Source organism: Elephantulus edwardii, unplaced genomic scaffold (genome assembly GCF_000299155.1).
Source record: "Elephantulus edwardii isolate Elephantulus edwardi_28Jun2011 unplaced genomic scaffold, EleEdw1.0 scaffold00164, whole genome shotgun sequence".
In the NCBI taxonomy this organism is placed as follows: Eukaryota; Metazoa; Chordata; class Mammalia; order Macroscelidea; family Macroscelididae; genus Elephantulus; species Elephantulus edwardii.
The window spans coordinates 7,365,157-7,379,459 of NW_006399914.1; the positions used below are offsets into that span (position 1 = coordinate 7,365,157).

Below are 14,303 nucleotides of genomic sequence, written 5' to 3' on the forward strand. Positions count from 1 at the left end.
AGACCTTCGACGGCAAAGCTCGAGCACCATGAACAGGAAGTCACTGTCCTCGAAAAATCCGTGGAAACCAACGACATGCTGATAGGCGAGGCTGCGGTGAATCGCTATTTCCATTGACATCTTTTCCTTCTGGTGCGGCTTGAGCAGCAATGACTTGGGCACAATCTTGCAAGCGTAGAATTCCAGCGACTCCGGGTCGGTGATCTCGAAGCACTTGGCAAAGCCTCCCTTGCCCAGAAAGCGGCCGCGCAGGTAGCGCCGCCGTGTGCGCGGGTCCACTAGGATCTCCGGGATCTCTTTCGCCGGCTGGGCAGCCGCCGTGGCGCCGAGAGCCGAGATTCTCGGGGGCCTGGCCTTCCCAATCTCGACCGGTCCCCGTACCATCTTCCCTGACGCCTTCGCCACGCTCATGGCTCCGACTTGCTCTGCGGACAGGACCCGGGTCTGGGAAGAGGCAGAGGCTCGGCACCACTCTGCTCCTCCTCGAATTCAAACGCAGCGCCGGGAACGTTACAGAAGCCTGCTGAAAGATATTTTTTAAAAAGCAGTATCATAGGTTGGCCACCACTCCCTCCTCTGTCAGTTTATCATACTGCAGTGAGTTGCATGTTGCTGTCATGCTAGAAGCTATGACATCAGTATTTGAAGTACCAGCAGGGTCAACTACGGCAGACAGATTTCAAGACAGTTTTCACACTAAGAAGAAAATCCTGATGATCTATTTTTCAAAATTAGCCAATGAAGCTCTTATGGATCACAAGAAAACACTGTCAGCCTTTCTTGCTTTGGACTCATCATTAGCAAGGCTCAGTCATTACAAGACTATTTCAAATTTCATAGAAGACTCTCAGTAAAATGGACTGGACAGACACAATATCCTCAATGGTGGCCTTGAACAAGCAACTCTTGTGAGGATGACTTGGGTCCCAAGCACATTTCATTGTAAAATCACTGTGAGCCAGAATCAATGCAATGGCAGCTATTTCTCCACTGATCCATTTCTATCTATCCAGAAAATGGTAGCAAAGGATTGCATTTGACATCAACAAATATAACTTCTGCAAATGAGCAGACTTTCTGAAGGGTATTTTGGCAATAGTTATCAATAGTTAAGAATTTTCATGTACTTCGACTCAGTAATTTCACTTCTGGAAAGCTAACATGAGGAATCAATGAGGAATATACACGAATACTTAAAAGTCATTCAATATAGTAAGAATTTGAGGGTGGCAGGGGGAAGCCCAGGAAGGTTTAAATGTTTCCAGAATAAATAATTAGGCAGACGAAATGCAGTTTAGATGCATGACAGAACACTAGACAACTGTTTAAAATGTTAAAAGAACATCTATTGCAGGCAAGATGAAAATATTATCAAGCATGATTCCCAGTGTCCTACCATGCAAATGAATATTTATGTAGCTCGAGTCCTAAATGGAGGCTTTAGAAAGGGACATCATTTTAGGAAAAGAGAACTGGAAAGGGATGTTAAGTCCAACTCTACCAATAAATAACTTTATAACACAGGTGGTTTTTATTGTGTACTGTCAAGTTGGAACACCCATAGCTGACTCTCCAGTGAGTTTTTCGGAGGCAGGAAATTGCACAGGAGCTGACTGCCCCTCTTTCATCCCCAGAGCAGCTGGTGGATCCGAACCATTTATCTTTGTGCTGGCAGTGCAATTTCTTACCACTAAGCCACGCGGAGCTCCTTTTGACAAGAGGTAGATGACTTTATATAATGTTATGACGTATTGCTGAATCAACAATGACTCATAGCAACTCTATAAACATCAGATCAAAATGTTGCCCTATCCTGCATAATCCTCACAATCTCTGCTGTGTAGAAGCCCGATGCCACAGTCACTGTATCATCTGTCTCACTGAACGTCTTCCTCTCTTTCACTGACCCTCTACTTTTTACAGTATAAAGCTTTATTCTTAGGACTGGCCCCTCCTAACAACATGACCAAAGTTTGTGATGATGAAGTTTCATCATCCTTGCCTCTGAAGTACATCCTGGTCACACTTTTTTTTTTTTAATTAAGATTTTATTGAAGGTTTACAAAGAACTTGGGTTTCCAATCATTCATTGTTGTACATTTTCCTTCCTGCCTCCCCTTCCCTGAGATTGCTTTTTTCTTTGGGGAAAAAAGTCCTTTCATTGTTATACAGCCCCCACCCCCAAGACCACTTTACTATGCAGCTCTTATTCTGGACTCTTCTCATACCAATAATACCTAATCATATATTCCTTTTATACAGTTCTCTCCCTCGTCTGTTTCAATACCATGTAGATTATTTTTCCCCTCTTATCTTAGTTTCCCCCAGCCCCCATGTTAATCCTGTTTTATAACAGTGGCATTATGCCATTCTTGTCTTTTTGTGACTGAGATATTTCAGGTATTTTGTATAATGAGTTTTGTATAATGAGTTCCTTGTTTTTCAACACAGCATAGTATTCCATTGTGTGAATATACCAGAGCTTCTCTATCCATTCGTTGATGGGCTCTTGGGTTGTTTCCAGTTCTTTGCTATTGTGGAACAAAGCACCAATAAACAGGGATGTGCATATAACTACTTGGATGGCAGTTATGGTTTCTTTAGAGTATATTCCCAGTAGTGGAATTGCTGGGTCAAATGGTATTTCTATTTCCAACTTTTTAAAAAACTGCCATACTGCCTTCCACAGTGGTTGCACCATTTTACACTCCCACCAACAGTGAATAAGTGTTCTAGTTTCTCCACAACCTCACCAGCATTTGTTGTTTGCTGTTCTATTTAATTTTGCTATTTTTACTGGGGCCAGATGATATCTCATAGTTGTTTTGATTTGCATCTCTCTTAGAGCCAGGAATTTTTAATATTTCTTCATGTGTGTATTTGCCATCTGAATGCCTTCTTTGGTGAAGTGTCTGTTCATATCCTGTGCCTATTTTTTAATTGGGTTGTTTACCTTTATCTTGTTGTGGTGCTTGAGTATTTTATAAATTCTGGATATAAGTCCCTTATCTGACATGTCATTACCAAAAATGTTTTCTCAGTCTGTGGCTTTCCTTTTTACCCTGTTGGAGAAGTTTTTGGATGTGTATAGAGATTTTATTCTTAGAAGATATCATTCATCTATTCTATCCTCTCCTGGTTGTAGGCTGGTTGCACTTCTTCCACAGCAGATTTTTTTGTTCTTCAAGGCAATCTGTGGTATATTCAATACTCTTTGTCAATATCACAGTTCTGTAGTCTTTCCTATGGACTGTGCAACCTTCACACTCATCATATGAAGCAAGTGAAAATGCCATGGTTCGGGTCAGGCACACCTTAATCTAAAGTGCCATCTTGACGTTTTAGCACTTTAACAAGGTCTTTGTCAGAAGATTTTTCCCAATGCAACCATCTTTTTTATTTTGTGACTGCTTCTACAATGTATGTTGATTGTAGATCCAAATCATCAACAACTTCAATATTTTCTCCACTTATCATGATGTTGCTTATTTTTCCATCTCGAGGATTTTTGTTTCTGTGATTCTGAGATGTAATCCATATTGAAGGCTTTGAATTCAAAAGCATTTACTTAAGTTTTCATTTTCTCCAAGCATGATTGTGTCATCTGAGTGACACAGATTGTTGGGTCTTCCTTCAACCCTGATGCCACCTTCTTCTTCATATAGTCTAGCTTCTCAAATTATTAGCTCAGACACATTCAATAGGTGTGGAGAAAAGATACATCCTGACATGTACCTATAATGATTTTAAGCCATGCAGCAGCCCCTTGATCTGTTCAAACAACTGTTTCTTGGCCTTCATACAGGTTTCACGTAAGCATGATTCAGTGTTGCAGAATTTCCATTCTCTTCCATGTTATACATAATTTACTGTAACTTACACAGTCAAATCTTTGCATAATCAATCAAACACAAGTAAACATCTTTCTGGTATACTTTTATTTTAGTCAAAATCCATCTGATGTAAGTTATGACCCCTAGAGTTTTACAGCACCAGTTATAAAGCTGAAAAAATAGAATAATAAATCCACACCTTCAATTTGCAATACTGAAGGATTCGGTGGGCAAAATTTTGAGTGATTCAAGAAGCATCAAAATAAGATGGAAGGAATATACATAGTCACTCTACCAGAAAGAACTGGTTGATACTGAACCTTTCATTTCAGGAAGAAAAATATAATCAACAACCAACAGTACAGAAGAAAGAAGTCCATGTTACACTGAAGGCATGGGGGGGGGGAAAACACTGGTCCAGGAATTGAGAGAACACCAATTGATGTGTTTCAGAAAACAGATGCAAACCTGAAAGTGCTCCTCAGTCTCTGCCAACAATATAGAAGGTGGTTACTTGGCCAAGATGGGCAAAAGTTCCCCATCTGTTCCCATTCAAAACCAAGTGATCCAACTAATGTGCAAATTATTAAACAGTATTATTAATATCACATGCATCTAAGCTCTTGCTGAAAATTATTTAAAAATGGCTGAATCAATATATCAACAGGAAACTTCCAGAAATGAAAGCTGGATTCAGAAGAGATTGTGACACAGGGGATATCACTGCTGATGTCTGATGCAGCTACATCTCAACATCAAGAAAAAAACCCAATTCCTCAGCAGTGCACCAATTGGCATCATCATGATAGACGGAGAACAGACTGAAGTTGTCAAAGATTTCATGTTGTTTGAATCCACAATGAACAACGACGGTTAACAGCAGTCAACAAATCAAAAGACCTGTTGCATTGGTGAAATGTGCCGTCAAGGATCTCTCCCAAGTGCTAACGTGCAAGGATGTCAGTTTGAAAATGAAGGTGTGACTAGGCCAAGCCATGATATTTTTAATGATTCTTACGCATCTGCAAATTAGACAATGAATAAAGACGACAGGAGAAGGTTGTGTTTGAATTGAGGTGGGGGTGGGGGCAGAGAGCACTGAATACCACACAGACCCCCAAAAGAACAAACAAATCTTTCTTGAAGAAATGTAACCAGAGTGCACCTTGGAGGCAAGAATGTTGAAACTTCATCTCACTTACTTTGTTCAAATTTTAGGAGGAAACAGTCCCTAGAGAGACATATCATGCTGAGAAAAATAAAGGGTCAGTGAAAGAGAGGAAGACCCTCAACAAGCAGGACTGACACAGTGACAACAATGGACCTGAGCATGACAGACCCAGTGCAGATGGCACAGCACAGGGCAAGGCTCAGATCCGGTGCTCAGCGTGTCGCTAGGAGCCATATTTGACTTGACAGCACCTAACACCAAGAAGTAAGAGTGCTGCCACAAATCCTTGTCTTTAATCAAAGTATATGACTGTGTGTTGAAATTACGTACATCTCCTTGAGGAATACGGTAGGTCTTCTTGAAACATCAGCTTTACTTGCTGGTAAATAATTTACAAAATAATGTTCATCTCAGTTAAGACACAAAAGATAACAAGGAGAGCAAAATGTTCAAGATGAAACACTGGACATCAGAGATATTAAGGGTCATTTTTTTAAACAGTCACTATGAGTTATACCCTCAAGCACCACATTTTCCTTCTAAGCTAATAAATACTTCTTTAGTGGTTAATATTCAGCTAGATGAGCAGAAGTCACAGACAGAGCTGAAGGATCTATACGAAAATGGTAAATGGTTACTGTGACGAGGAAGATATTACAGCTAGTGGCAGGTATGAACATTAAGACTTATCTTATGTTTACATACAAATATGAATACATCCATCACTCCAACACAAAATAAAAGATGTGCAGATGTTCAAAGAAGACTGGGCATACCTTGATGAAGCAGCTGGACCCGGTACAGAGGAGGCAGGGAAGTCAAAAGGCATGTGTGTAAGCGCATCGCTAACAAGTACCTCAAACCACACTCGTCCAGTGTGTCTCTTCCTGTGATTTAAACAGAAAATGTTCGGGGGGTGGGGGTGGGGGGAGGAATGCAACAGATCATTAACCTATAAAAGTTAGAAAAAAACCCACTTAGTAATAATTATCTCAGAATATAGAGTAATTTCTAGAGTATTTCTTTGCAAAATGTGAATTATAAGAACGCCTCAAAGAAAAATTACAAGTGAAAATTGAATTCACTACTTTTACAGATAATAGAATTTCTATTTACTCAAAAATCAATGAAAATAAATCCTGACATTCAATTAAGAGCATATTGACTATGGTGAGTTAGACACAATTTTCAAGATACTACCTACATGGACTCAGGTTAAAAGATTTAAAGGCAGAAATTACATAACTGAATTGAAGCATTTATTATCTAATTACATAGGTGACAGTGTTTTAGTTTAGCTAGCTAAACTGAAAAGAAAGGACTACCAAAGATTTGAGATTTTCCTTTTCCAGACTAATCAGCTTTACAAGGTTAAGGATGTAAATTTACATAACTTTGGACAAATCTGTAGTAAAAAAATTGAACAAACATATGAAAATATGGCTAATTGAATCAAACTGTAACTACTGCTGGATGAAAGCTATTTACAGCATCTAGATCAGCAACTGTAAAGTAGGAAAACTCAAAAAGTATATATAAAAATATTATTTTCTAAAGGAAATGAAATCTTTTACCCTTCCAAATTTCAGGTCCTAGCTCTGCTCCTCATTTGCTGCTATTTGTTGGTTCATTCATTCATTCAACAAACTAATCATCAGCTACATGAAAGACAAGCTTTAGAGTAATGAATAAATAATAAGTCCCTAGTCGCATGGTCCTTACATTTTAGGGGGTTGATGTGTATTGCTGAGTCAGAACCAACTCGTAGCTGACCCTCCAACAGGTTTTCAGAGGCAGTAAGTTGCATGGGAAGAGATTATTTACTATGTCTAGTGGAAACTATTTTTTGCCGGACAGAGGTAACTTGTGGTTGCTGTGAAGCTGAACACTGTGACACTGGTGTGTCAAATGTGATAACAGTTACCCATGGTAGACAGAGTTTGGTGGCACTCCCGGAATAAAACAAGCTTGGGAGCAGGAGTGGTATCCAATTCTGTAATAGCTTGCCTCCAGAAACCCTATGAATCTGGAGAAAGGATGAAAATCATGCAAGTGTTGAGGATTTTCGTTCATAGTGTCGCTATGAGTCGCCTACAACTCGATGGCACTTAACAACAACAACAACAAACAGTGGAAACTAATACTAGGAAGTATACCAGGACTGGGAGATAGGCCCTGCTAAAGACAAAGTTCTCTTACATAGAGTACCAAGGGTACATAGAGTACTGTACTCCAATACAGTAACATTTCAGCAGAAACCTGAGGAGGTACTAGAATGAGGTTTGCATAAATCTGGAAGGAAAGCATTCCACACAGAGAACAGTGAGCATGTTTAATTTTGTTTGTAGGACAGCAAGTTAACATGGACAGTAAATGAGAGCATAAACAGTCTTGTAAGGCTCTGGATTTTATTCTACACTGAGGTTGAAAATCACTGATGTATGCTGAACAGATGATAGGCCTAGTGTTGTAGTTTTGCTTTAAAAGACTCACTGACTGCTCTATACAACAAACAGGCTGCAGCAACAAAAATAGAAGCAGCTGGAGATTATGACAATACATTAGCAGGAAGTGACAGGAGACTATGACAATAAATTAGCAGCTGACAGTGATTTGGGCCATACTAGTTAACAATAGCAGAGATTAAAAATTAATAGATTTTGGAGAGAAGTGCAGCAATGAATGAATGGAAATCCAAAATCTCTGTAAATGTTCATTAAAATTATTTAATAAAAAATTATTAGATTTGGGGTACTATAGAATTGATAGCAGCTGTCAATGTGTTAGATGTGCACATGGTGTGCAAGAAAGCAGAGTCAAGAATACTCCAAGTTGTCTCATCTGAAAGACAGGGAGACTTCATTCACTTAAGTGTATTTCATTTAACCTTGAACTTCAACTTCCCACTTATAAAATGGAAGCATTCAATCCTGCTATATCTCTGTGACCAGAAAAGGTTTCTTCCATATTGCCTCACCAAATACATAATTTTGTATCACCATATTAAACCTATTTTTCATCAATTTTGGCATGTTTACTTTTCTAGTGTCCCAGAATAAAGATTACCTATTAAGTATACAAGAAAGGTTTAAGGCTATTTTGGGATGCGTCTTGCTAATGTACATAACTTTATAATGATCAGATATTTTCAGAACATAAACATGCTTAGAAATACATTATAGAAAAAAATCTTCTAGTATATCTAGTTATTTCCATTTGAAAAAGAAAATGCTTTGGGGATATAGACCCATAAGAAGATGGTTTTGAAAAATAGTCACTTCCCCCTAATTTGTAAAGCTTGTGAAATTGTTAAAAGAGTATAGACTTGGAAACAAGGATATATCCACATAGGAATCCCAGTTCTATCACATGATACTCATGTGTTCTAAAGCTCAGTGTCTTTATCTATAAAATGATATATAACAACAGTTACCTACTAGAAGATTGTTTTTATAATTAAACATGATAAAGTATATTAAATGCCTGGTGCATAGCAATTGTTCCCTCCTCCACAATGTTTGCTGAATGAATGAATGATCAATAATTTATGGCTTCCTTTGCTAATGTTATCCTTTATAATCAGCACCATTAACTTCCACAATCTGTATAAAAGAGAATGGAACCTAGTTACAAATGGAAGCCAAAGATTTTCTGATTATAGAATAAATTAGGCAAGACATATAATTATATGTAGAATGTATGAAAACCTCTCTGTAAGAGATATTTAAGAGAAAGTTAGATATTCCAAAGCAGGAAGATGATCAAGTTGAGCCTATGAGATCCCTAAGAGTATCATGTCTCTATACTAATAAGACAGGCCATCAGGATCACTAGTAAAAGGGACACACACACAAAAATCATAAGAATGAGTCTCTTTGGGAAACAAGGGACTATTGAAAGTAATACAAAGGTTTCAGTATAAGAACTCATGAGAATTCACATAAACCTAATAGTTGTCTAGTAAGGAGATCTTTTATGTCTCTCCAGATTTGAAAGCAAGACTGCAGCTAAACATTTGAGTCATTATGTAGCTACTACAAATATTTCTTTTAAAATTATAGTCTTAAAAATCTTTAAAATTACTATTTACCTGAGTAACTCTTATCCCTGTTTTCATCAATCTCAGTACTGGTGGTAGCCACGGTATCAGCCAAAGCGACAAGGAACATCTGTTCTAAACGGGTAAGGCCTGGCAGACTTGAGTGCATAAGATGACTTGAAAGTACCCTTGCATGTTCTTGGCCAAAATAAGCTGGTCCGTACTGTGAAAGATTTATGACTTTTGATTTGTTTTCTCTCTTTTCTGGCTCTAAATCAATATCATCTGTCGTTATATCCTGGATTTGGAACAGTTCTGAATACTGATCCTCTGACTGGCTTTTGGCATGATCTTCGTAGCTCTGTGGTATTTTTGTACTTTCTTCTGAAATCCTGTAGGTTGTGTCCTGATCTGCAGCAAGCAATGCATGCAGTGGTAATGGAGGAATAGAATCTATCTCGGTGTAGTCTCGAGTACCATCTTTTCCTATGGTGACTGTATCCTTTGCTGTGCTGCCACTTACACTGATGGTCCGAGAAAGATGTCGCTTAGTTCCTTCTCCAGCATCAGCATCTCTAACTATGGCAACTTCGCCTGCAATACACTTGACTAAATGAGAGAGAATGGCTTTAGCCCTGCGGACTTTGCCTAAATCCATCAGTTCCAACAGCTGTGTTGGATGGTACTGTGGGAGCGTAGGGGAGAGCACGTGTGCAGCCTCAAACAAGCCACCGTCCTGAACTACAGTTGGCGAACAAAACACATCATCAGCCAGAGCTGTTCCTTCAACAACACTTTTTCTTGCCAACATGTTAGATTTGAAGGCAGAATGATCTTGCATGGCAGTCTCTTCTCTAACAGGACTATCCGTTTCAACGTCTCCAAATTTCGCAGCATGCTTCCATTGTGCGTATACGTGCATTTCACAGTCCATTCCCACCACCAATATCCCATCTCGTACCCAAGACAGAGAAACAGGCAGTGAAGGAGTCCCATCAACAGAAGACACCAAGTCTATTGATCTAAGAAGAACCCATCTTGACCTAACTCCTTGCTTGATACTGCCACCTAGTGGTAAAGTAATGACCGCTACTCCATCCTTACTGTTGGTTTGCTCAGTCACAATTCCGGAAAGTCGCCCATACATGAATATATTAGCACCAACTCCCACTGTGAGAATATGGGAGCCGTCTTCTTTTGACACCCAATCCAAATGCACTAAATGCTTTATATTTGGGATAAGGTATCTATCCTTGCTCAAAAATGCATCTGATTTGCTGTATACAAACAGATTGCTGTCCACACTGACTCTTGAATCCAGTACACTCCCAACCTTAACCAAATCATCAAGGTGAATTGTTTGTTCTAAAACCCATTCTGACCCTCCTGTAGATTCGCATTCAAATATACAAACATGCATGGAAAATTCTTTAGAAATAAAACCATTCTGGTGGACGGGCTGCTTATAAGCCACTGCCAGGCGGCCTGTGTAGGAACAGCTAACAGCAACGGGTCTCCCCACAATGCTCACTGTACTGCTATTATCTTCTCCTTCATCATTCATCAAGGGCCACCTCCTCCAATGATAGGTTTCTTTCTCGGCACTTTGACTATGAGAGTCTGTTTCCATGCAACACTTCCAGAAGCGCACTTTATTGTCAGAACATGTTGTAACCACCAAATAAGGTGCAAGACACACTGGATAAATTGAAGAAGAACTCAGATGGCCTTTAAAAAAAAAAAGCAGGCAGTCATAATGATGAAACAACAAAATAATATACTAATATGCAAATTTCAGGATGTGATTAAGTCAAGGCCATCATGAGATTCCTCAGGAAAACTCTGCTATGTCCTCCTATCAAGTATCCAAATATGTGACTGTGGTTCCTATCTTCCTATCTCTGGATTTTCTCTCACATTCACACACACACACACACACACACACACACACACACACACACACAGAGCTGTGGATATCTCTCATCTTTATGTGCATATTTAAAAAGTTTAATTAGTCACAACTGACTGTGTTTATTATTTTCAATATTACTATTATAATATTCCTATTTACAAAAAAAATCAAAGTTTAGGCAAAAAATCCCACATTAAAATATTTATCCCATTTCCGTCAAGCTAATTACCTTTCTCAGAAGAAATTATTTCTAGCATATACAGTGTTCCTAGATTGATTTAGTAGGAAAACAATCTTTATTTCAGTCAGGGCCAACATAGCACATAGTTTGGAAGAGCTCATCCGTTTTACCTCTAACGATCACCCTCAACTCTGACCGCCCACTCCAAGTTACTTTACCTGCTGAAGGTGTTGCTCTTATTACTTCAACTCCTTCTGGGAGATCAAGAGGTTGGCTATATACCAATCTAGAACTCAGAATAAGTTTACTAGCTGTTTGAAGATTGGCAATTGACGAAGAATGTGACATGTGGCTCACAGACGGAGCTGTTTCTGGAGAGGAGTCTACAGTCTTCTTCTGTCCTGGGACTGAAAGCAAATTCTCTGATGAAAATCCTTCTGCAGCTTTGGCTTTGAAGAGAAATTGTGAAAAGTACGATTATAATCACTGTAGACAACAGGTAGAACTGTATACATTTTCTTAAAAGTGTTTTGGGGATAAAGTAAACTTTCAGATGTTTGCTAATTATATACTGTTGTGCTTAAAAACAACAACAACAACAACAACAAACAAACAAACCACTTTTAACTTTACTTTTTCTTAGCATTGGCAAATCCATCATTGGCAAATGTTTTTGGAGAAAATCCACATGTAAGAGCCAAGAAGAAAAAAAAATCCTAAGTTAACTAATCTACCTTAAAATGCATGAGAAGGTGGTTAACAGATCCCTGGGCCTAACCTGGGTTGATTGGGGGTAGATTCCAGGTATCAATATTTTTAATCCCGGTGAGTCTGTAACGTAAGAGTCACGAAACAATGATGTACCGTCTTATTTAACAGATGGAAAAAATTTAAACTTGGAAGGCTTAATTACTTTCCAAAGGTGATATAATTCGATTATTCATAAAGAAGACGCTAGGATAGTAAGCTCTTAGGCAAGTTAATGATTTTAAGAAAAACTTTAAAAAAAATAAAAGTTCCAAACAAATTTAAGATAGAAGTGGCATCCACTTCCTAAGCAACATGCCTCTGGAAACTCTATGAACTTTGATAAATGTCGATAGTTGTAGAGGGGCTTCAGGCCTTTTGTTCATAGGGTCACTGTGAGTCATGCTCAACTCAAAGGCAATCAACAACAACATTTATTGACTAGCTTTGTAAGATATACTTATTTTTGTATTCTTCCAAAGAGCCTCAGCTTTCTTATTAAAGTGAAGTATAATCTCTAATCATATTCAGTAATCAATGCTTCTGTTATACCTAAAAGAAAACTGCATTTGTTTACTGAATCTGGTTAGAGATTGTTGTTGTATTGTTATGTGCCATTAAATTGGAACTGACTCACTGGTGACCCTGCAGCAGGTTCTAAGATGCTCTCATGGAAAAAGATAGCTCTTGAGTCTCCTGGGAAGCAATTGGTGGATTCGAACTATCAGTTTTGGATTAATAGTGCGACTACTTACCAATAGGCCACTAGATCTCCCTATGTATATACATATATAATCTCTAACCATATAAATATATAATCTCAGTAATCTATGCTTCTGTTACATGAGACAAATAGTACCATATTGATTTCCATTGAACTATGAGTTCGTCAAAGGCAAAGATGACGGACTACTTTGTACATCTCCCTCTACCCCTGCATTGCCATGAAGCAGCACATAACTCTACAAATCACTTCACAGATTTTCAAAGAATTTTTGGATTCCTGCTAACTCAAAAAGACCAGACTCCATCAGGCACAAAGTTCCTATTAAATCACATGTCCTATCTAATGCCTGTTCATAGCCCTGTCAGAACTTTTGTTACTTAAGTGATGATGTGGGTAGAACGTAGAAGAAACAGGAACATTTCTTCCCATTTGTTTACAGTATTAAATGTTTTAAAACATAAAGCCAAACTTACTGTGATCAAGTCAGAACCAACTTGTACTCATAGCTGATTCTACAGTTAATTTTTACAGGCTAAGTCACATGGAAGAGACTGCCCATCTTTCTCCTGCAGATTAGATGATGGATCCAAGCTACCAGAAAGGCATCACTTTGGGGTTTGCTGCTCAACTCCCTACTGACTACACCACTAGAGTTCTTTGGTGTATCACATGCTTCTTGTTATTGCTGTGTACCATCCGGTCAAAACCAACTAAGAGCTGAGCCTCCAGGAAGCTTTCAGAGGCAGTAAATCACACAAGCAGAGACTATCCATCTTTCTATGGAGCAGCTGGCAGAGTCGAACTATGTTCCTTGGGGTGGCAGTGCAACACTCCTTACCATTAAGCCACCTGAGCTCTCTAGGACATGCTTAATGGGTATGAAATCTGCTCAACAGTTTAGTTAACAGAATGATAGATTTTAAATTAGACTCAGAAATGGCTAACTGTACAATTCCTCATCTTAATAATTATCTCTTAAAAAGTAAAATTTAATTTGAAAACATTTCCATTCGTTTCTTTACTTTGTGCTATAAACGGACCATTTTCCTAAAGATTAACCTGCACGTACACAGCACAAGCAAGCACAGCTAAAATAATTATCTGTCATATTTCTTAATGTTTTACTGAAACACTTGACTACATGCTTCATATGCTCAATCATATTTTACTGAACAGCAGACCTGCTTCTCTTGGTGATACCAAGGCCAAGACACACCATGATCAGTCTGTTCATTAGTCAACTATTAATTCTACGGACAAGCCTGATTTAGAGACTGATTTAGAAGATGAATAAGCATTCAATAAATATGAATTGAAAGAAGTAAAACTTTTTTCCCAAACATGTGATGTGCTCAGAGACTGGTTTGGGTCCAGGATTAGCTTGTTTAATTAACGATGGATGATCTTGTGTTAAAAAGCACAGCATCTACATAATGTATGGATCTTCATTTTAAAAGTGAAAGTTTATTCCATAAAACAAATTTACTTCACATTGTTTATGTATAAATTGGAATATAATTACTTACCTAAACATGCTTGTACAGATTTAAGATGAAGGTGCCACATATGGAGAATAGAGTAATTATTGCTGTCCTTTTCAATTACTACTAGGAAGAACTTTTCTGAAAATGGTGGTGGGCGATACCCTGTAATTCAGAAAAAAAGAATCATTAATATGCTTCTAGAGGGGTAA

The 14,303-nt window shown here is 38.4% G+C and overlaps 1 protein-coding gene across 4 annotated transcripts in view; it reads right to left on the reverse strand.

The window, feature by feature from the left end:
- Window positions 1-14,303, reverse strand: part of DMXL2 (Dmx-like 2) — a 179,006-nt gene that overhangs the window by 56,623 nt on the left and 108,080 nt on the right. For 3 of the 4 annotated variants that reach the window (XM_006895318.1, XM_006895317.1, XM_006895316.1), the window contains exons 16-19: window positions 14,137-14,256; window positions 11,355-11,585; window positions 9,095-10,771; window positions 5,781-5,891 (exon numbers count right to left, since the gene is read on the reverse strand). In XM_006895318.1, the coding sequence (XP_006895380.1) occupies window positions 5,781-5,891; window positions 9,095-10,771; window positions 11,355-11,585; window positions 14,137-14,256 (2,139 nt within the window). The remainder of the gene's footprint in view (window positions 1-5,780; window positions 5,892-9,094; window positions 10,772-11,354; window positions 11,586-14,136; window positions 14,257-14,303) is intronic. The other variant, XM_006895319.1, reaches the window with a different exon arrangement.